Source organism: Abramis brama, assembly GCF_963993115.1.
Source record: "Abramis brama genome assembly, chromosome: 24".
Taxonomy (NCBI): domain Eukaryota; kingdom Metazoa; phylum Chordata; class Actinopteri; order Cypriniformes; family Leuciscidae; genus Abramis; species Abramis brama.
In genome coordinates, this window is record NC_139986.1 from 28293264 (window position 1) to 28317749 (window position 24486).

Consider the following 24486-nt stretch of genomic DNA (forward strand, 5'->3'; position numbering starts at 1 on the left):
AGTTAAAGCAGCAAAACTGTTTTCAACACTGATAATAATCAAATGTTTCTTGATCATCAAATCATCATATGATAATGATTTCTGAAGGATCATGTGACACTGAAGACTGGAGTAATGATGAAAATTCAGCTTTGATCACAGGAATAAATTACACTTTACTATATATTCACATAGAAAACAGATGATTTAAAGTGTAATATTTTTTCAAATTTTAAATCAAATAAATGAGCAGAATAGATTTTTAAAAATGTTTAAAAAATATCTTAACTTTTTAGTCACCCATTTATCTTCACTTGTTCATTTTAAATGGTCCTTTAGTGTGAAAAATACATTTATAAAAGTACAAATATTTTATTTTGTCTTAATTGGAGCTCATAAAAATGTTATATAAATAAAACCACAAAACATGTGTCAGAGTACCACAGTATTATTAGGTGATCATTACTGTGTGACTTATAAGGGACTAGATAGATATGCTTATAAAAACAAAAGGTTAACAGTTGAACATTATTTCAGTGGAATTGAATGAGAAATGTATTGTACACATATCTGAGATCAGTAGATGAGCTTTCAGCTCCTGATGAGACGAATACTGCAGACTGAATAATGAGATCGACACCACAGACACTGTAAATGTTCACAATGAGTGAATCTTTATTAACATCTTCTTAAGATGAACCGTATGAACATGAACAGAAGAATCAGAACGGAGTCAAACTAAAAGCTCTTACATTCAACAGGATCGTGAAATTAGTGTCTAAAATCACCATCAATCAAACAAACTCAAGTTCCCCTGATCTTTAAATAAAGCTCTCTTTCTTTTTATACATGTCGTCATTCATGTAGAAACTAAAATTATTTTACTGAAATCAACATTATTATTATTATATAAATCTAAAGTCCTTTTAAGATTCAATGATATTTGAAAACGGAAAAGCATCAAACGTTTTGAACTCAAACACACGTGTGAAACATGAATGTGGAGGAGAAACTAAACGTTTGAACTCTGGATCTGGTGAAACTCTTCTCCTCATCCGCTGGATCTCCTCTCCTCATCCGCTGGATCTCTTCTCCTCATCCGCTGGATCTCTTCTCCTCATCCGCTGGATCTCTCCTCCTCATCCGCTGGATCTCTTCTCCTCATCCGGAGGACGAGGGCTGTTTGTCCAGACAGGATCTGATGCGGGTCATGAGCTCCTGCTCTTCATCCAGCGTGAGGTCCAGATAGTCTTCCTCGTGTCGGGGAATGTCCTCCAGAGCCTCGTTCACTAACTCCTCATCCAGAGGACTAGAAGCTGAAGCTGAACACACACAGCTCCTCAACATCTGCATCACTGAGACTGATTTACTTTCATTCATTATAAATAATGGCCTTTTATACACATGCATAATATAACAAATATGCATATTTATAATATTAATAACAAAATTCATTTGTCATGTTATTCATTGTCACTGATACAAATTACTGTCCTTTTTATATCTAAGTGTGTGTGTATATATATATATATATATATATATATGTGTGTGTGTGTGTGCATATGAATGTACATATATGTGTGTTTGTGAATGCAGTTGTATATGCATATTTATTTATTTTTATTAATAATAAAGAATGGCATTTAATATATATGCATATTTATAATATAATATGCATTTTTTGTATTCATTTTCACTGATGCAAAGCATTGTCATTATTATTTTTATATCTATTAGTATATCTATATTTATGTATAACAGAAATGCTTGTGGGTGCAGTTATATATACATATTTATTTATTTATTTTTATTAATAATACATAATGTATATATTTTTTATATGCTTAATATTTTTTGTATTCAATGTCATTAATATAAAGCATTGTTATTGTTATTTTTGTATGTGTATATATATATAGATGCATTTTTTTTTATTAATAGTAAACAATGGCATTTTTTACATTTTTATATATGCATAGTGTACATATGCATATTTATAATATATATTTTTTACAGTATGAAATTGCATTCATAAGTCCACCTACAAACATACACTCACCTAAAGGATTATTAGGAACACCATACTAATACTGTGTTTGACCCCCTTTCGCCTTCAGAACTGCCTTAATTCTACGTGGCATTGATTCAACAAGGTGCTGAAAGCATTCTTTAGAAATGTTGGCCCATATTGATAGGATAGCATCTTGCAGTTGATGGAGATTTGTGGGATGCACATCCAGGGCACGAAGCTCCCGTTCCACCACATCCCAAAGATGCTCTATTGGGTTGAGATCTGGTGACTGTGGGGGCCATTTTAGTACAGTGAACTCATTGTCATGTTCAAGAAACCAATTTGAAATGATTCGAGCTTTGTGACATGGTGCATTATCCTGCTGGAAGTAGCCATCAGAGGATGGGTACATGGTGGTCATAAAGGGATGGACATGGTCAGAAACAATGCTCAGGTAGGCCGTGGCATTTAAACCATGCCCAATTGGCACTAAGGGGCCTAAAGTGTGCCAAGAAAACATCCCCCACACCATTACACCACCACCACCAGCCTGCACAGTGGTAACAAGGCATGATGGATCCATGTTCTCATTCTGTTTACGCCAAATTCTGACTCTACCATCTGAATGTCTCAACAGAAATCGAGACTCATCAGACCAGGCAACATTTTTCCAGTCTTCAACTGTCCAATTTTGGTGAGCTCGTGCAAATTGTAGCCTCTTTTTCCTATTTGTAGTGGAGATGAGTGGTACCCGGTGGGGTCTTCTGCTGTTGTAGCCCATCCGCCTCAAGGTTGTGCGCGTTGTGGCTTCACAAATGCTTTGCTGCATACCTCGGTTGTATCGACTGGTTATTTCAGTCAAAGTTGCTCTTCTATCAGCTTGAATCAGTCGGCCCATTCTCCTCTGACCTCTAGCATCAACAAGGCATGTTCGCCCACAGGACTGCCGCATACTGGATGTTTTTCCCTTTTCACACCATTCTTTGTAAACCCTAGAAATGGTTGTGCGTGAAAATCCCAGTAACTGAGCAGATTGTGAAATACTCAGACCGGCCCGTCTGGCACCAACAACCATGCCACGCTCAAAATTGCTTAAATCACCTTTCTTTCCCATTCTGACATTCAGTTTGGAGTTCAGGAGATTGTCTTGACCAGGACCACACCCCTAAATGCATTGAAGCAACTGCCATGTGATTGGTTGATTAGATAATTGCATTAATGAGAAATTGAACAGGTGTTCCTAATAATCCTTTAGGTGAGTGTATATATATATATATGTGTGTGTATGTTTGTAGGTGGACTTATGAATGCAATTTTATTAAGAAAAAATAATGGCATTTTACATATTTATGCATGTTTGTAATATGCATTTTTGTTGTTTTTGATGTTTCCTGTTTGTTGCTGATATCGTGTGTTTTCTCTGCAGCTGCTCTCACCGGTGTTGTCGGAGGAGGAGGTGCTGGGCTCCTCTGAGGAAGAGGATGGAGGAGAAGGAGACAGGAGATCAGGAGGAACGACACCCTGATTATCCAGCAGCATCTGTGTGGCCGACACCAGATCATCTCCCATGAGCCTCAGCACCGAGTCTGCGATATCCAGCTGGAAGCCGTATGACACCAGCTGCACACACACACACACACGTCACGCTCACGATCTCACAGCTGAAGTCTGTATGTAAATCACAGGAACACACACCTGATCCAGCTTGGTCTGTCGCTCTGAACTCTGGGTCTGAGTCTGAGTCTGAGCTTCAGCGCCATCCAGCAGAATCTGCAGAAGAACATCTCAGCATTAATCATGAGTGTGTGTGTGTGTGTGTGTGTGTGTGTGTGTGTGTGTGTGTGTGTCTGAGTCTGAGCTTCAGCGCCGTCCAGCAGAATCTGCAGAAGAACATCTCAGCGTTAATCATGAGTGTGTGTGTGTGTGTGTGTGTGTGCTCACATTATAGGCCTTGTCCACGTCTCCTCTGGCCTGATGCAGGACTCTGGTAGTGTGTGTGTGTGTGTGTGTGAGAGAGTGTGTGTGAGTGTGTGTGCTCACGTTATAGACCTTGTCCACGTCTCCTCTGGCCTGATGCAGGGCTCTGGTAGTGTGTGTGAGTGTGTGTGTGTGTGTGTGTGAGCGTGTGTGTGAGCTCACGTTATAGGCCTTCTCCACGTCTCCTCTGGCCTGATGCAGGGCTCGGGCCGCGTCTCTCTTACTGAAGCTCATCTCCACCAGTGTGTTGATGTCCTGCAGGCGTCGTCTCCTCTTCTCTCGCTCTCTCTCCTTCATCTCCTTCCTCTCCTGATGGACATCAGCACATGTTTAATTCTGAGGTGTCATGAGTGAACATGTGCTTTACGTGTTTATAGTGTAACACCTTCTTCCTCTGTGTGATGTGCAGCACGGCGTCTGATAAATCTCCTCGACAGGCTCTCAGACCCAGACGAGCGTCCTGCTCAGAGAAACCCAAACTCATCAGCTGTGTGATCTTATCCGGGTCCAGACACAACTGACCGAACAGACGCTCAACCTGACCGACACAGAGACACAATCACGAGTCATTCTCCAGAAGAATCAAACGAGTCATGGTCAAGAAGAATCAAACGAGTCATGGTCTAGAACAATCAAACTAATCACTCTAGAAGAATCAAATGAGTCATGGTCAAGAAGAATCAAATGACTCATGGTCTAGAAGAAGAATCAAATGACTCATGGTCTAGAAGAATCAAACTAATCACTCTCCAGACGAATCAAACGAGTTATATTCTAAGTAAACAAATGAGTCATATTCTATAAGAATAACACCAGCCATATACTAAAAATCAAAACAAGTCACATTCTATAAAATTAAATGAGTCGTATTCTATAAATATTAAACATGTTTTCTATAAGAACCAAACGCGTTGTATTCTATAAGAATCAAATGAGTCATATTCCATATGAATCAAAACAGTCACATTCCACATGAATCAAAGGAGTCACTTATGAATTATTTTATTGTTGTTATACAGTAATAAGAATAAAATGCTTCAAAAGTGACTCCTTTATGATTTTTATATGGTCTATTAAATGTATTTAAATGTTGCAATGCAAAATGTATTCATAGCATTTTTATTATTTAGCATTTTATATATTGATTTTGGTGTTAAATATGACTTGGATATCTTCTGACGTTCACGAGGGCTTGATTTTAATCCAGAACATTTACAATAAATCTTGATTCCAATTTTTTTTTAATTCTAATTTTTTTTAATCTGTGGAGTCAATTCTAACAGTTCACCGCAGAAAAGATGGAAATTGAATTAAAAACATAAACTCCCATAATAAGGAAATATATTTGCCACTATCAAGAGCATTAATGTGAGGGGGTTTGATCTGAGTTTTGAGCAAATGATTCAAAGATTCACTCAGAATTCTCACTGGACTTTCACTGGTTTCAATCTACTGGTGACTTACAGGAAGAGTCACCAAATGAATCACTGAACAGTCAAAAGAATCAAAAGATTCAGATCACTGGGATGATTCACAATCAGCACTGCTAGTAGTACAGGTTCTTTTAGAGGTAAATAGACACAATAATAGAGACACAATCATCAAAACTCAGAGCGTTTACTTCTTTGAGCTTGTACGAGGCTTGGTTCTTGTTTCCTTCGTGGTACGCCAGCACACTCTGAAGAAGATACAGCCTCAGAAACAGCACGTCTTCTCCTCCAGTGTGGCCCTGAGAGCCAGAAACACACGGATCAAGCAGTGAACACACACACACACACACAGACACGTGTGTGAGGTGAAGAACAGTATCACACACACACACACAGACCTTGATCTGCCTCAGTCGGTTCTGCTGTTCTCCGTAACACCTCTGGAAACACTCCTCGGCCCGGGACAGTCTCTGTCTGGCGTCGTTCAGGCAGTCCAGCTGTCCCAGAGCCTGGTAACACCACACGATGTCCAGCTGCAGGACGGCGTAGTTATCCACCGAATTGAGCAGCGCAGAGTTACACTTACTGGAGGAACATCAACATCAGAGTTACACTTACTGGAGGAACATCAACATCAATTGTATGACAGCACCATATATAAAAATTCCTCAAGCAGAAAACGCCTTAAAAATAGCTTTTGTAAGCTTTATACTTGTAAAATTACAGATTTCACAGAATGTTTAACACTTTGAAATTGAACAGCGCTGATGTAATTGTAATATTTGCATACTGAACTACCAGAATTTTTTTTTTTTTGATAAATATAATATAAAAAATAATTTCACAGTTTGCAGGACAGCACAATTTTAAAATTCATCAAGTGTTAAATGCCTTACAGAATGTCTAACAATGTCAGAATAACAGCGCTGATGTCATTGTAATACTGAACTATAACTTGTAATTTTTTAATGCATTTATTTACATAATGATAAACATAAGAGATCATAATTGTAGAGTTTGCAGGACAGCGGTGTATTCAAATTACTCAGGTATTAAATGTCAAGAATTAATACTTGTAAGAAGCTTTATTCCAGTGTTATTTTAGTTTTCATTTATTAATATTTTTATATATTCATGTTAATTTCAATTAGAATTTTTGTCATTTTATTGTGCTTTTGTGATTTTATTAGTTAAAAAAAATATTGCTATTAAGGTTTAATTTATTTTTATTTTTATATTTTTTATTCAGTTCAGTTTTCTGTCAATAACTTTAGTTATTCAAATTAAACTTATTTCAGCTTATCGCCAAAGCAACGTTTCTAATTTTAGCTTAAGTTTTTCAACTAATATTTAGATTTTATTTTAATTCAATGAACAGAAATGTTTTTAATAGTTTTAATTAACGATATTAACCCTGCTTTATACTTCCCACTTGATTCACACTGTCAGAAGTTACGTTGGTGTTATTGTAATATCTGCATACTAAATAATTGGTCTATTTTTCAAGCATTACTGATTGTATTATTACTGATCTTTGCCTTTTTGCATATATATAGTAATTTATAGACTGCAGATTATATTTTGTGTGCACATTAAGTGACTGCAGTGAAAAGTCATGATGCATTATTGACATCATGATTAATGTACAGTGTGATGAAGCCGTACTTGAACTGTTCGTCAGCGAGGAGTAGATGACACAGAGCGGCGCTGTGATTTCTCTTCTTCAGCAGAGATCGGCCTTTCTCATGGAAACCCATCGCCAGGATCAGAGCCTGAGATCGGGAGAGATCGGATATTAATGCAAGCACTGCCGTCTGTCTGAACACACAATCGTGATGATGTGCTGGAGCAATGATCATGAGAGGAAAACAGTGTCAGACTATCACTGATCACTTTAAAACCAATCTTCTGAAGGATTATACACTCATATTTCATCTGTGAGTTTCAGAAGGCTGGATGACACATTTATTAGAATCATCTTTAGGACATGGATCGATACAGTATCATGAGGACGATCACCTTCCTCTCCTTGTCGGGGATCTGGAGTGGATTTCCTTTCTGATCTGCGATCTCTAAGAACGGGGTAGTGGTCGGATCCTCACTCCCATCTGAGGGACACACAAGTGCACATTATTTATTATTATTATTAAAAAGATTTATTACTGACCAACTATTACATAATTTACTGTATATACACATATGCACAAACATATATATTTACAAACTTTTATGTTAGATGCGATTAATCGATTTGACAGCACTAATATATATATATAAACCCACAATTATGCATTTTGCAGACACTTTTATACTAAGTAACTTACAAAAGAGAAACAAAAGCAATTTATCAAGTGGCCAACAACATTCATAACATACGACAGCAGGTTTATTAGATTACGATGCAAGAGATAATAGATAGATAACAATAGATAACCCTATGCATTATGCATTTACATAATAAATGCAATAGTTAAAGAAGAAATAGATTTTAATTATTTATTTAAAATGTATTTATTTTTTTATATGCATATAACATACATGTAACATGTATAATTGACAATTTGTAAGTACATATTTCTTTTATGTATTTAAAAATGATAATTATGATATTTATTAAAAAAAAATTATATTTATTTAAAAATGTAGAAATTTTATATATGTATATAACATGTATGTAACATATATAATTGACAAAAAAACCTACACACACTCACACATATGTTAGTTTTTATGTAAGATTGGCAATTTAAGCATTATGATTAAGGTATTAGGTATTATGTTTTACGTCACAGCTTATATTATCAACACTGGGTTGACCAATCCAGGCCCAGATTATCTGGTGTAGAACATGTGTGTGAACATTTGTAGAAGGAGTGATGTTCACCTCTCTCTGACAGGATCTGGAAGCCCTTCTGTGTCCTCTGCACTCCTTCATCCTGACTGCGCTTCTTCTCCTCTTCCTCCAGCATTACATTCTTGTCCTCATCCGACGTCACGTTCAGCACCATGATCTTACTGTTGTTCTTCACATTCTGTTGATCCAGCCGCATCCCTTAAACACACACGGCCCGTCTTACAACATGCACTGATCAATGGATGAATAGATGTTCAAATCGGCGTCAGTCGTTTACCTGGAGAAAGCTTCTTTCCAGACAAAATCAGATTGAAGTGTTTGAATTTAAACTCCTCACTTATCCTTAAAAAGCAGAAGAAGTTTATAATCAAACACAGGATTCAGAGGATGAGACAGAACTGTTCAAATGAGTGAATCACTTCAGAAATGATTCACCAAGAAATCAACATTTACACTTCATAAATGACTAATTCTGTAACACTGTTATGAACTGAACTGAATAATGACAGTAGCTAAGTTTCCATCCACTTGTCAATCGAATTATCTGAAGTTCGATAAAAAAATTCATGCGAATAAAGTTGGTGAAAGTGTGTTTCCATCCAACAGCTTTAAAGCGAATAAAAACCTGTGCGTAATGACGTCACATGGTGTTTTGCGATCAAATTGGTATATCGAATTGATTTGAGACAATTTAAGGTGTTTCCATTCATTTTCGCACTGAATCGCACAACATTCAAGCAAACATTTGCGAACAAAGTTTTGCTAGACAAAATGGATCGCGCCCTCTACCAACAAATGATCAATATTGAACAAGTTTTAATAGTGCTTAGAGTCCTGCACCTGCACGGGTCCATTTTCGGAGACCCGTACCCACAAAGTTCAGCACCAGATCCGACCCGTCACCCGTGATAATATCAAAATTAAATCCGCACCGCCCAGATCCGTTAATATTTGGCCCATTACCCGACCCGTGCCTACGATAAATCAAACACAAGCTTCATTCCAATTAAAGTGCTTTATTTTTTATATGGCATATCTCTCTACATCACAATAGCCTCATGAATGGGCTAATGAGCGCTAAAGTGCGCTTTGTTTTGCGCCATTCAAGTAGCCTACCTCCAGTTCACGCGCCAGCGCCTCCGTGATTATATTGCCTGCTATAGGCTATTTAGCTCTTATTTATTAAATCCAGGAAATTGGTTGATGAAACATTTGATTAAAATTAAGATACAATTAATACAAAACAAAATTCACTTTAAAGAAAGGCTTTTTATAAAAACAAACTTAATAAAGTGGTCAAAATCATGTCTGCCCACTCCATTTGTCTATATTCGGGATCATCTTATCTTATTCATGCTTTTCACTTTTCATATAATCAACATGAAATTTAAAAATATATATATTATTTTATTTAAACATGAATATGAAACTAAATCGTTTTTAAATGACTGGGCTACAACACATAGGCCTATTAGCCTGCCCTACAGTAGCCTACAGAGAAATTTAATGTCAGAGCGGTGAGCATGTGGGGGGAGAGATAAGATTTTCGATCAATCATCGAATATTATTTTGCTTGATATACCAATTCTTAATATTTGGTGTTCTAAATGCCTGTTTGAGATCTCTGTGAAAGTTTTAATTGTAGGTTCGTGGCCAGAGTGTCGCGATTTCGGTTTCATTTCGCATATACAGCCCTTAATCTGACGCCACGGGTTATTATTAAAAAGAAAGACCGTAGCCTACGTTTGTATGTAGGCCTATATATGGGCAATTTATATAGCCTACACAATGCTTAGCCTACTAAAATATAATTAATATAATTTTAATGCATTTGCATTAGTTGTCTGAAGAGTAAAACAAACAAAAAAATCGGTCGGTCTTAACGCAAGTTTACAACCGGCAAGTCGGTAGGACTAAAAGGGGGAAAAAATTAATTGGGTCGGTCCTAAATTGACAGGGTCGGTCGGGTTATGGCAAACAAGAATTTTTTAGGGATGGCCTGACTAAAACACATATTTGCGTATGTGTAATGGTAGGCTAATTTAGACATACAAATATTGCACATATTGTTCATCCGCTACCCGCCCGCAAGGAGTTCATTATCCGCCCGCATCCCCGCCCGTGAATTTTAGGAATGTCACAATCCACCCATTTTAGCCACTTTTTATGCGGATACCCGACCCGTTGCAGGACTCTAATAGTGCTTATGTGCCAGCTGATAGCGACATTATTTGATAATGGCATTTCTTAGATTTTTGCTATCTAAAATAGCCGTTTTATTTTTCTGGTAAATTAAATTCAAAAAGTATCTCGTATCCTCGTTTGTCCACTTCTGTCTTTGTTGACACCCGAAATGTTTGCAAACCATAGACAGTATATAAGAGGTGCAAACAGAGCGGAAATACTGGGCGTAAATGAGCTAAAACTTCTTCTTCTATGTTTTGAGGCAGGTTGCAACCATAAAATGACCTAAAACTTAATCGCAATTCATTATTTATTCGGCAAATAACGTTTCCATCAGCGTTTATCGCATAAGCCGTATATCGATCAAGATAAAATCCGATGAGACCGACCGCATTTCATTTGAGTCGATATTCATGAAATTCAATCGAATTTTACTGTTTCCATAAGGCATTTTTCATTCGATATCACTTAATTCGGATAAAAACGTGTGGATGGAAACATAGCTACTATTGTCTTCAGTCGAGCTGCACTCAATGCTTCATAATTGATTAACTTCAGTTATTGAACTGAATCGAATCAACCCTGAACTGAATCGAATCAACCCTGAACTGAATCGAATCAATCCTGAACTGAATCGAATCAACCCTGAACTGAATCGAACCAACCCTGAACTGAGTCGAACTGAATCACACTAGTGTTTTCTGTAGAGCTGCTAATAGAATTGAACTGAATTGAATTTGTTACATAACTGATTAACTTTACAGTTACTGAACTGAACTGAATCAACACTAAACTTTACATCAGAATTGACTTTGTTTCATATTTAATGCAGTTTGCATCATTTACAGGTGAAACTCGAAAAATTAGAATATCGTGCAAAAGTTCATTTATTTCAGTAATTCAACTTAAAAGGTGAAACTAATATATTATATAGAAATAGCCTTTATTTGTTATAATTTTGATGATTGTGGCTTACAGCTTATGAACATTTTTCAAATTTCTGAGATTTTGAATTTGGGGTTTTCATAAACCATAATCATCAAAATGATAACAAATAAAGGCTTGAAATATCTCACTTTGCATGTAATGAGTCTATATAATATATCAGTTTCACATTTTAAGTTGAATTACTGAAATAAATGAACTTTTGCACAATATTCATATTTTGGAGTTTCACCTGTATTGTTATTTGGCTGTTCATCTCTGTTCATCTCTGTGAGACTGTCTGTACTGTAACACGTCTCGACTCACCGGCTCTTCAGCTCTTGTGTGGTGATGTCCAGTTTGGTTTTCAAATGAACTTTCCGTTTCTTTTTCTAAAGGAAACACAAACACAGAGTTAAATCAGTGAACAGTGGAGTAAGAGTGAATCTGAACGCATGATCCCGCACCTCTCCTTCTCTGGGCAGGTGGAGCTCGAGCGAAGCCACTGAAGTCTCTTTAAACTCTTTATTCCCTTCATCTTTCCTGCTGGTGTCTGACCTGAGGACCTCCAGCGATGACATCACTTCCTCCACAGCGAAGCCAGTGACAGCAGCGTATTTCACAGCCAGTTCCTGAGCAGAAGAGATGAAGGAGAAACAGGAGATCGAACAGGTGTTTCACTCACTCACTCACTCACTCACACACTCACTCACACACTCACTGAAACCAGTGATAGGAGCGTATTTCACAGGTGAAACAGGAGATCGAACAGGTGTTTCACTCACTCACTCACTCACTCACACACACACTGAAACCAGTGACAGGAGCGTATTTCACAGGTGAAACAAGTGATCGAACAGGTGTTTCACTCACTCACTTACACACTCACACTCACTCACACACTCACTATCTCCTTCACTCACTCACTCACACACACTCACTCACTCACTCACTCACACACACACTATCTCCTTCACTCACTCACTCACACACACTCACTCACTCACACACTCACACACCCGCTCGCTCACCTGTAAGTTGTGGAGCTCCGGGTCCCCGGTGTCCGAGGTGAAGGGCTCGAGCCACAGGCGGATGTTGTCCTGCCGGAGGAGAGCGATCAGCCGGTTCTGGATGTGCTGCTCGTCCATCGCTACAGTCCAGCAGAGATGAAGAGATGAAGAGATGAAGAGGACTGGAATCAAACGCGTCTGGAACTGAAACCAGCAGCTCTTGAATGGATGGAAATCCCCTAGAAATCCAGAATAAACCATTATACGCTATATCCGCTTAAAACAACACCAGCGATTAGACACATTTAGACGGTTTATATAGATGATATACTTATATATGCATGTCGTGTATGTGTTAATGTGATTAAATATATCAGTTGTCGAGATGTTGAGGACGTCTCACTCACTCTGCTGCGCTGCGCACACGTGATGTTGTTGTTGTTGTTTTCTTCCTGGTTCAGTCACTTCCGGTCGCACTCGTCATCTGATTCTTTTTTCTTTTTTTGTTTGTTGCTGCTTTTAGCACCTCCTGCTGGACTGGGGATGAACTGTTATTGAAAAATGTTTGATTTATGTATATAATAATATTTAATATTTTTATTTAATCAGAACACTATTTTATCTAAAGCCACTCGTAAAGGAGTTAATGCTTGTTCCTGAGAGTTCACATGACTTACTTCACTAATTTGTAATATATCCAGCTAAAAATGAGTTAACTCCATTCGATAAAGCACCTGTTTTGAGAACATTGTCAATAAAAAAAGAGAAACAATTTATATGTAATATATGTCATTAATATAGAGCTTTTATTAAATTAATAGTTGTTATGTACTCTCTCTGTGTGTGTGTGTGTGTGTGTGTGTGAGTTTGTTTTCATGACAACTGAGGACATTTTTATGATAACACACCTGCAAATGAGGACACTCGGGAAAATAGGTGATATATGAGGACATTTTGGGGGTCCTCATTTTTCAAATGGCTTTAAAAACATACTAAGCAGTGTTTTTTTTTTTATGTAAAAATGCAGAATGTTTCCTGTGATGGGTAGGTTTAGGGATAGGGGCAGTGTAGGGGGATAGAATATACAGTTTGTACAGTATAAAAACCATTACGCCTATGGAATGTCCTCACAAATCACATAAACATGGCTGTGTGTGTGTGTGTGTGTGACAGATTCTGTGTGTGTATAATTTTTTTTTAATATGTTAGCATATTTTGTTCTAATAATACAATTTGATCATTATAAATCCTAATATATAATTCAATAGAGATGTTTTAAATCATCAATGTTTATATTACATAAATATGTCAGGTTACACAGACTGATTGTGTTTGCATTATTTACACTGAAACTTACTTTGCAGACAATTTTCACCAATAATTACAAAGAAACAAGAAGTGACACAATGAATTAAACATGAAATGTTGAAGTAGAAAGACTGATATAGTATTGTTGTTTTATTTACAATATTGTTTACAGTGTACATCAAACATTGATTAGACAATTAGTGATAGTGCAAACTATGCAACGTTTTTTTTTATACGTCATCATGTAGAAACTAAAATTATTTTTCTGAAATCAACATTATTATTATATAAATCTAAAGTCCTTTTAAGATTCAATGATATTTGAAAACAAAAAAGCATCAAACGTTTTGAACTTTGAATGTCTGAGGAGAAACTAAACGCTTGAACTCTGGATCTGGTGAAACTCTCCTCCTCATCCGCTGGATCTCCTCTCCTCATCCGCTGGATCTCTCCTCCTCATCCGGAGGACGAGGGCTGTTTGTCCAGACAGGATCTGATGCGGGTCATGAGCTCCTGCTCTTCATCCAGCGTGAGGTCCAGATAGTCTTCCTCGTGTCGGGGAATGTCCTCCAGAGCCTCGTTCACTAACTCCTCATCCACAGGACTAGAAGCTGAAGCTGAACACACACAGCTCCTCAACATCTGCATCACTGAGACTGATTTACTTTCATTCATTATAAATAATGGCCTTTTATACACATGCATAATATAACAAATATGCATATTTATAATATTAATAAAATTAATTTGTCACATTATTCATTGTCACTGATATACAAATTATTGTCCTTTTTATATCTAAGTGTGTGTGTATATATATATATACACTCACCTAAAGGATTATTAGGAACACCTGTTCAATTTCTCATTAATGAAATTATCTAATCAACCAATCACATGGCAGTTGCTTCAATGCAGTTAGGGGTGTGGTCCTGGTCAAGACAATCTCCTGAACTCCAAACTGAATGTCAGAATGGGAAAGAAAAGTGATTTAAGCAATTTTGAGCGTGGCATGGTTGTTGGTGCCAGACGGGCCGGTCTGAGTATTTCACAATCTGCTCAGTTACTGGGATTTTCACGCACAACCATTTCTAGGGTTTACAAAGAATGGTGTGAAAAGGGAAAAACATCCAGTATGCGGCAGTCCTGTGGGCGAACATGCCTTGTTGATGCTAGAGGTCAGAGGAGAATGGGCCGACTGATTCAAGCTGATAGAAGAGCAACTTTGACTGAAATAACCACTCGTTACAACCGAGGTATGCAGCAAAGCATTTGTGAAGCCACAACACACACAACCTTGAGGCGGATGGGCTACAACAGCAGAAGACCCCACCGGGTACCACTCATCTCCACTACAAATAGGAAAAAGAGGCTACAATTTGCACGAGCTCACCAAAATTGGACAGTTGAAGACTGGAAAAATGTTGCCTGGTCTGATGAGTCTCGATTTCTGTTGAGACATTCAGATGGTAGAGTCAGAATTTGGCGTAAACAGAATGAGAACATGGATCCATCATGCCTTGTTACCACTGTGCAGGCTGGTGGTGGTGGTGTAATGGTGTGGGGGATGTTTTCTTGGCACACTTTAGGCCCCTTAGTGCCAATTGGGCATGGTTTAAATGCCACGGCCTACCTGAGCATTGTTTCTGACCATGTCCATCCCTTTATGACCACCATGTACCCATCCTCTGATGGCTACTTCCAGCAGGATAATGCACCATGTCACAAAGCTCGAATCATTTCAAATTGGTTTCTTGAACATGACAATGAGTTCACTGTACTAAAATGGCCCCCACAGTCACCAGATCTCAACCCAATAGAGCATCTTTGGGATGTGGTGGAACGGGAGCTTCGTGCCCTGGATGTGCATCCCACAAATCTCCATCAACTGCAAGATGCTATCCTATCAATATGGGCCAACATTTCTAAAGAATGCTTTCAGCACCTTGTTGAATCAATGCCACGTAGAATTAAGGCAGTTCTGAAGGCGAAAGGGGGTCAAACACAGTATTAGTATGGTGTTCCTAATAATCCTTTAGGTGAGTGTGTGTGAGTGTGTGTGTGTGTGTTTGTGAATGCAGTTGTATATGCATATTTATTTATTTTTATTAATAAAGAATGGCATTTAATATATATGCATATTGTAAATATGCATATTTATAATATGCATTTTTTGTATTCATTTTAACTGATGCAAAGCATTGTCATTATTTTTATATCAATTAGTATCTATATTTAGTATAACAGAAATGCTTATGCGTGCAGTTATATATACATATTTATTTATTTTTATTATATGTTTTACATGCTTAATGTAGATACACATTTTTTGTATTCAATGTCATTAATATTAAGCATTGTCATTGTTATATATATATATTATTTGTTTGTTTTTATTAATAATAAACAATGGCATTTTTCTATTTTTATATATGCATAGTGTATATATGCATATATATAATATATATTTTTTATTGTATTAAACAAACTCATTAGACTTATGAATGCAATTTTATTAAGAATAAATAATGCCATTTTACATATTTCTGGATGTTTGTAATATGCACTTTTGTTGTTGTTGATGTTTCCTGTTTGTTGCTGATATGGTGTGTTTACTCTGATGCTCTCACCGGTGTTGTCGGAGGAGGATGGAGGAGACAGGAGATCAGCGTCGTCCAGCAGAATCTGCAGAAGAACATCTCAGCGTTAATCATGAGTGTGTGTGTGTGTGTGTGAGTCTGAGCTTCAGCGCCATCCAGCAGAATCTGCAGAAGAACATCTCAGCGTTAATCATGAGTGTGTGTGTGTGTGTGTGAGTCTGAGCTTCAGCGCCATCCAGCAGAATCTGCAGAAGAACATCTCAGCGTTAATCATGAGTGTGTGTGTGTGTGAGAGTCTGAGCTTCAGCGCCGTCCAGCAGAATCTGTAGAAGTACATCTCAGCGTTAATCATGAGTGTGTGTGTGTGTGTGTGTGTGTGTGTGAGAGTCTGAGCTTCAGCGCCGTCCAGCAGAATCTGCAGAAGTACATCTCAGCGTTAATCATGAGTGTGTGTGTGTGTGTGTGTGTGAGTCTGAGCTTCAGCGCCGTCCAGCAGAATCTGCAGAAGAACATCTCAGCGTTAATCATGAGTGTGTGTGTGTGTGAGAGTCTGAGCTTCAGCACCGTCCAGCTGAATCTGCAGAAGTACATCTCAGCGTTAATCATGAGTGTGTGTGTGTGTGTGTGTGTGTGTGAGTCTGAGTTTCAGCGCCGTCCAGCAGAATCTGCAGAAGAACATCTCAGCGTTAATCATGAGTGTGTGTGTGTGTGTGTGTGTGAGTCTGAGCTTCAGCGCCGTCCAGCAGAATCTGCAGAAGTACATCTCAGCGTTAATCATGAGTGTGTGTGTGTGTGTGTGTGTGTGTGTGAGTCTGAGCTTCAGCGCCGTCCAGCAGAATCTGCAGAAGAACATCTCAGCGTTAATCATGAGTGTGTGTGTGTGTGTGATTCTGAGCTTCAGCGCCATCCAGCAGAATATGCAGAAGTACATCTCAGCGTTAATCATGAGTGTGTGTGTGTGTGTGATTCTGAGCTTCAGCGCCATCCAGCAGAATATGCAGAAGTACATCTCAGCGTTAATCATGAGTGTGTGTGTGTGTGTGTGTGTGAGTCTGAGCTTCAGCGCCATCCAGCAGAATATGCAGAAGTACATCTCAGCGTTAATCATGAGTGTGTGTGTGTGTGTGTGTGTGTGAGTCTGAGCTTCAGCGCCATCCAGCAGAATCTGCAGAAGAACATCTCAGCGTTAATCATGAGTGTGTGTGTGTGTGTGTGTGTGTGTGTGTGTGTGAGTCTGAGCTTCAGCGCCGTCCAGCAGAATCTGCAGAAGAACATCTCAGCGTTAATCATGAGTCTGTGTGTGTGTGTGTGTGTGTGTGTTCACGTTATAGGCCTTGTCCACGTCTCCTCTGGCCTGATTCAGGGCTCTGGTAGTGTGTATGTGTGTGTGCGTGTGAGTGAGTGAGTGAGTGAGTGAGTGAGTGAGTGAGTGAGTGAGTGAGTGAGTGAGTGAGTGAGTGAGTGAGTGCGTGCGTGCGTGCGTGTGTGTGCTCACGTTATAGGCCTTGTCCACGTCTCCTCTGGCCTGATGCAGGGCTCTGGTAGTGTGTGTGCGTGCGTGCGTGTGTGTGCTCACGTTATAGGCCTTGTCCACGGCTCCTCTGGCCTGATGCAGGGCTCGGGTCGCGTCTCTCTTACTGAAGCTCAGCTCCACCAGTGTGTGTGTGAGTGTGTGTGTGTGCGTGCGTGCGTTCGTGCGTGCGTGTGTGTGTGCTCACGTTATAGGCCTTGTCCACGTCTCCTCTGGCCTGATGCAGGGCTCAGGTCGCGTCTCTCTTACTGAAGCTCAGCGCCACCAGTGTGTGTGTGTGTGTGTGTGTGTGTGTGTGTGTGTGTGAGCTCACGTTATAGGCCTTGTCCACGTCTCCTCTGGCCTGATGCAGGGCTCGGGCCGCGTCTCTCTTACTGAAGCTCAGCGCCACCAGTGTGTTGATGTCCTGCAGATGTTGTCTCTTCTTCTCTCGCTCTCTCTCCTTCATCTCCTCCATCTCTTCCTTCTCCTGATGGACATCAGCACATGTTTAATTCTGAGGTGTCATGAGTGAACATGTGCTTTACGTGTTTATAGTGCAGAACCTTCTTCCTCTGTCTGATGTGCAGCACGGCCTTTGAGGAATCTCCTCGACAGGCTCTCAGACCCAGACGAGCGTCCTGCTCAGAGAAACCCAAACTCATCAGCTGTGTGATCTTATCCGGGTCCAGACACAACTGACCGAACAGACAATCAACCTGACCGACACAGAGACACAATCACGAGTCATACTCCAGAAGAATCAAACGAGTCATGGTCAAGAAGAATCAAACGAGTCATGGTCTAGAACAATCAAACTAATCACTCTAGAAGAATCAAATGAGTCATGGTCAAGAAGAATCAAACGAGTCATGGTCTAGAACAATCAAACTAATCACTCTAGAAGAATCAAATGAGTCATGGTCAAGAAGAATCAAACGAGTCATGGTCTAGAACAATCAAACTAATCACTCTAGAAGAATCAAATGAGTCATGGTCAAGAAGAATCAAATGACTCATGGTCTAGAAGAAGAATCAATTGACTCATGGTCTAGAAGAATCAAACTAATCACTCTAGACGAATCAAACGAGTTATATTCTATGTATACAAATGAGTCATATTCTATAAGAATAAAACCAGCCATATACTAAAAGTCAAAACAAGTTATATTATATCAAATTAAACGAGTCGTATTCTATAAAAATTAAACGTTGTTTTTTATAAGAATCAAATGAGTCATATTCCATATGAATCAAAACAGTCACATTCCACATGAATCAAATGAGACACTTTTTAATTATTTTATTGTTGTTATACAGTAATAACAATAAAATGCTTCAAAAGTGACTCCTTCATGATTTCTATATGGTCTATTAAATGTATTTAAATGTTGCAAAGCAAAATGTATTCATAGCATTATTATTTATCATTTTATATATTGATTTTGGAGTTAAATATGACGTGGATATCTTCTGATGTTCACAAGGGCTTGATTTAAATCCAGAATATTTACAATAAACTTTGATTCCAATTTTTAATTAATTTTTTTTTTATTAAAAACATAAACTCCCATAATAAGGAAATATATTTGCCGCTATCTAGAGCATTAATGTGAGAATACACGTATGGGGGTTTAATCTGTGTTTTTAAACAAACATGTTGAGCAAATGATTCAAAGATTCACTCAGAATTCTCACTGGAATTTCACTGGTTTCAATCTACTGGTGACTTACAGGAAGAGTCACCAAATGAATCACTGAACAGTCAAAAGAATCAAAAGATTCAGATCACTGGGATGATTCACAATCAGCACTGCTAGTAGTACAGGTTCTTTTAGAGGTAAATAGACACAATAATAGAGACACAATCATCAAAACTCAGAGCATTTACTTCTTTGAGCTTGGACGAGGCTTGAACCTCATCTCCGTCGTGGTACGCCAGCACACTCTGAAGAAGATACAGCCTCAGAAACAGCACGTCTTCTCCTCCAGTGTGGCCCTGAGAGCCAGAAACACACGGATCAAGCAGTGAACACACACACACACACACACACACACACACACACACGCGTGTGAGGTGAAGAACAGTATCACACACACACACACACACAGACCTTGATCTCCCTCAGTCGTTTCTGCTCTTTTCCGTAACACATCTGGAAACACTCCTCGGCCCGGGACAGTCTCTGTCTGGCGTTGTCCAGGCAGTCCAGCTGTTTCAGAGCCTGGTAACACCACACGATATCCAGCTGCAGGACGGCGTAGTTATCCACCGTGTTAAGCAGCGCAGAGTTACACTTACTGGAGGAACATCAACATCAGAGTTACACTTACTGGAGGAACATCAACATCAACATCAGAGTTACACTTAATGGAGGAACATCAACATCAGAGTAACACTTACAGGAGGAACATCAACATCAGAGTTACACTTACTGGAGGAACATCAACATCAGAGTAACACTTACTGGAGGAACATCAACATCAGAGTTACACTTACAGGAGGAACATCAACATCAGAGTTACACTTACAGGAGGAACATCAACATCAGAGTAACACTTACAGGAGGAACATCAACATCAGAGTTACACTTACAGGAGGAACATCAACATCAGAGTTACACTTAATGGAGGAACATCAACATCAGAGTAACACTTACTGGAGGAACATCAACATCAGAGTAACACTTACTGGAGGAACATCAACATCAGAGTTACACTTACTGGAGGAACATCTACATCAACATCAGAGTTACACTTACTGGAGGAACATCAACATCAACATCAGAGTAACACTTACTGGAGGAACATCAACATCAGAGTTACACTTACTGGAGGAACATCAACATCTACATCAGAGTTACACTTACTGGAGGAACATCTACATCAGAGTTACACTTAATGGAGGAACATCAACATCAGAGTAACACTTACTGGAGGAACATCAACATCTACATCAGAGTAACACTTAATGGAGGAACATCTACATCAGAGTAACACTTACTGGAGGAACATCAACATCTACATCAGAGTAACACTTACTGGAGGAACATCTACATCTACATCAGAGTAACACTTACTGGAGGAACATCTACATCAGAGTTACACTTAATGGAGGAACATCAACATCAGAGTAACACTTAATGGAGGAACATCTACATCAGAGTAACACTTACTGGAGGAACATCTACATCTACATCAGAGTTACACTTACTGGAGGAACATCTACATCTACATCAGAGTAACACTTACTGGAGGAACATCTACATCTACATCAGAGTAACACTTACTGGAGGAACATCTACATCTACATCAGAGTTACACTTACTGGAGGAACATCTACATCAGAGTTACACTTAATGGAGGAACATCAACATCATAGTAACACTTACTGGAGGAACATCAACATCTACATCAGAGTAACACTTAATGGAGGAACATCAACATCAGAGTAACACTTACTGGAGGAACATCAACATCTACATCAGAGTAACACTTACTGGAGGAACATCAACATCTACATCAGAGTAACACTTACTGGAGGAACATCTACATCTACATCAGAGTAACACTTACTGGAGGAACATCTACATCTACATCAGAGTTACACTTACTGGAGGAACATCTACATCTACATCAGAGTTACACTTACTGGAGGAACATCTACATCTACATCAGAGTTACACTTACTGGAGGAACATCTACATCAGAGTTACGCTTACTGGAGGAACATCAACATCTACATCAGAGTAACACTTACTGGAGGAACATCAACATCTACATCAGAGTAACACTTACTGGAGGAACATCTACATCAGAGTTACACTTACTGGAGGAACATCTACATCAGAGTAACACTTACTGGAGGAACATCAACATCTACATCAGAGTAACACTTACTGGAGGAACATCTACATCTACATCAGAGTTACACTTACTGGAGGAACATCTACATCAGAGTTACACTTACTGGAGGAACATCTACATCAGAGTTACACTTACTGGAGGAACATCTACATCTACATCAGAGTTACACTTACTGGAGGAACATCTACATCAGAGTTACACTTACTGGAGGAACATCAACATCTACATCAGAGTAACACTTACTGGAGGAACATCAACATCAGAGTTACACTTACTGGAGGAACATCAACATCAGAGTTACGCTTACTGGAGGAACATCTACATCTACATCAGAGTTACACTTACTGGAGGAACATCTACATCTACATCAGAGTAACACTTACTGGAGGAACATCAACATCAGAGTAACACTTACTGGAGGAACATCAACATCAGAGTAACACTTACTGGAGGAACATCAACATCAGAGTTACGCTTACTGGAGGAACATCTACATCTACATCAGAGTAACACTTACTGTAGGAACATCTACATCTACATCAGAGTAACACTTACTGGAGGAACATCTACATCTACATCAGAGTAACACTTACTGGAGGAACATCTACATCAGAGTTACACTTACTGGAGGAACATCTACATCAGAGTAACACTTACTGGAGGAACATCTACATCAGAGTTACACTTACTGGAGGAACATCTACATCAGAGTTACACTTACTGGAGGAACATCAACATCAGAGTTACGCTTACTGGAGGAACATCTACATCTACATCAGAGTAACACTTACTGGAGGAACATCAACATCAGAGTTACACTTACTGGAGGAACATCAACATCAGAGTTACACTTACTGGAGGAACATCAACATCTACATCAGAGTTACACTTACTGGAGGAACATCTACATCTACATCAGAGTTACACTTACTGGAGGAACATCTACATCAGAGTTACGCTTACTGGAGGAACATCTACATCTACATCAGAGTTACACTTACTGGAGGAACATCTACATCTACATCAGAGTTACACTTACTGGAGGAACATCTACATCTACATCAGAGTAACACTTACTGGAGGAACATCAACATCTACATCAGAGTTACACTTACTGGAGGAACATCTACATCTACATCAGAGTTACGCTTACTGGAGGAACATCTACATCAGAGTTACGCTTACTGGAGGAACATCTACATCTACATCAGAGTTACACTTACTGGAGGAACATCTACATCTACATCAGAGTTACACTTACTGGAGGAACATCTACATCTACATCAGAGTAACACTTACTGGAGGAACATCAACATCAGAGTAACACTTACTGGAGGAACATCAACATCAGAGTAACACTTACTGGAGGAACATCAACATCAGAGTTACGCTTACTGGAGGAACATCTACATCTACATCAGAGTAACACTTACTGGAGGAACATCTACATCAGAGTTACACTTACTGGAGGAACATCTACATCAGAGTTACACTTACTGGAGGAACATCAACATCTACATCAGAGTTACACTTACTGGAGGAACATCAACATCTACATCAGAGTTACACTTACTGGAGGAACATCAACATCAGAGTTACGCTTACTGGAGGAACCTCTACATCTACATCAGAGTTACACTTACTGGAGGAACATCAACATCTACATCAGAGTAACACTTACTGGAGGAACATCTACATCTACATCAGAGTAACACTTACTGGAGGAACATCTACATCAGAGTTACACTTACTGGAGGAACATCTACATCAGAGTTACACTTACTGGAGGAACATCAACATCTACATCAGAGTTACACTTACTGGAGGAACATCAACATCTACATCAGAGTTACACTTACTGGAGGAACATCAACATCAGAGTTACGCTTACTGGAGGAACCTCTACATCTACATCAGAGTTACACTTACTGGAGGAACATCAACATCTACATCAGAGTTACACTTACTGGAGGAACATCAACATCAGAGTTACGCTTACTGGAGGAACCTCTACATCTACATCAGAGTTACACTTACTGGAGGAACATCAACATCTACATCAGAGTTACACTTACTGGAGGAACATCAACATCAGAGTTACGCTTACTGGAGGAACCTCTACATCTACATCAGAGTTACACTTACTGGAGGAACATCAACATCTACATCAGAGTAACACTTACTGGAGGAACATCAACATCAGAGTAACACTTACTGGAGGAACATCAACATCAGAGTTACGCTTACTGGAGGAACATCTACATCTACATCAGAGTTACACTTACTGGAGGAACATCTACATCTACATCAGAGTAACACTTACTGGAGGAACATCAACATCAGAGTAACACTTACTGGAGGAACATCAACATCAGAGTTACGCTTACTGGAGGAACATCTACATCTACATCAGAGTAACACTTACTGGAGGAACATCTACATCAGAGTTACACTTACTGGAGGAACATCTACATCTACATCAGAGTAACACTTACTGGAGGAACATCTACATCAGAGTTACACTTACTGGAGGAACATCTACATCAGAGTTACACTTACTGGAGGAACATCAACATCTACATCAGAGTTACACTTACTGGAGGAACATCAACATCTACATCAGAGTTACACTTACTGGAGGAACATCAACATCAGAGTTACGCTTACTGGAGGAACATCTACATCTACATCAGAGTAACACTTAATGGAGGAACATCAACATCTACATCAGAGTAACACTTACTGGAGGAACATCAACATCAGAGTAACACTTACTGGAGGAACATCAACATCTACATCAGAGTAACACTTACTGGAGGAACATCTACATCT

The 24486-nt window shown here is 39.0% G+C and overlaps 2 protein-coding genes across 7 annotated transcripts in view; both read right to left on the reverse strand.

Annotated features, from left to right (window-relative positions):
- Positions 1-625: 625 nt before the first annotated feature.
- nub1 (negative regulator of ubiquitin-like proteins 1) lies at positions 626-12834 on the reverse strand. Of its 3 annotated transcripts, none has more exons than XM_084103425.1 (15): positions 12777-12834; positions 12391-12608; positions 11827-11991; positions 11687-11751; positions 8529-8593; positions 8282-8449; positions 7417-7505; positions 7063-7169; positions 5796-5982; positions 5589-5696; positions 4353-4505; positions 4130-4276; positions 3686-3760; positions 3427-3610; positions 626-1301 (listed from the first exon to the last, which is right to left on the reverse strand). In XM_084103425.1, exons 2-15 carry the CDS (start codon positions 12505-12507, stop codon positions 1141-1143), a joined length of 1791 nt encoding a protein of 596 aa, XP_083959551.1. In that variant the 5' UTR covers positions 12508-12608; positions 12777-12834; the 3' UTR covers positions 626-1140. The 3 variants fall into 3 exon arrangements, with proteins under 3 accessions (XP_083959551.1, XP_083959552.1, XP_083959550.1); XM_084103426.1 differs by having other exon boundaries at positions 12701-12778; XM_084103424.1 differs by lacking the exon at positions 12777-12834 and having other exon boundaries at positions 12391-12736.
- A 972-nt stretch (positions 12835-13806) lies between these two features.
- Positions 13807-24486, reverse strand: part of LOC311075814 (NEDD8 ultimate buster 1-like) — a 34851-nt gene continuing 24171 nt past the window's right edge. For 3 of the 4 annotated variants that reach the window (XM_084103430.1, XM_084103428.1, XM_084103429.1), the window contains exons 9-14: positions 19902-20088; positions 19679-19786; positions 18354-18506; positions 18122-18277; positions 16308-16362; positions 13807-14294 (exon numbers count right to left, since the gene is read on the reverse strand). In XM_084103430.1, coding sequence (XP_083959556.1) covers positions 14134-14294; positions 16308-16362; positions 18122-18277; positions 18354-18506; positions 19679-19786; positions 19902-20088 — 820 coding nt within the window. In that variant the 3' untranslated portion in view covers positions 13807-14133. Of the gene's footprint in view, positions 14295-16307; positions 16363-16760; positions 17443-18121; positions 18278-18353; positions 18507-19678; positions 19787-19901; positions 20089-24486 lie in introns of those variants that run through there. The other variant, XM_084103427.1, reaches the window with a different exon arrangement.

Excerpts from the sequence above, each read along its gene's own strand:
- nub1 (XM_084103424.1), bottom strand. The coding sequence starts at position 12,630 with ATGGTTTATTCTGGATTTCTAGGGGATTTCCATCCATTCAAGAGCTGC. Across the intron at positions 11,752-11,826 it reads ACCTGCCCAGAGAAGGAGAG|AAAAAGAAACGGAAAGTTCA; the intron begins GTGCGGGATCAT and ends TGTTTCCTTTAG. Across the intron at positions 3,761-4,129 it reads ACGTGGAGAAGGCCTATAAC|ATTCTGCTGGATGGCGCTGA; the intron begins GTGAGCTCACAC and ends GTTCTTCTGCAG.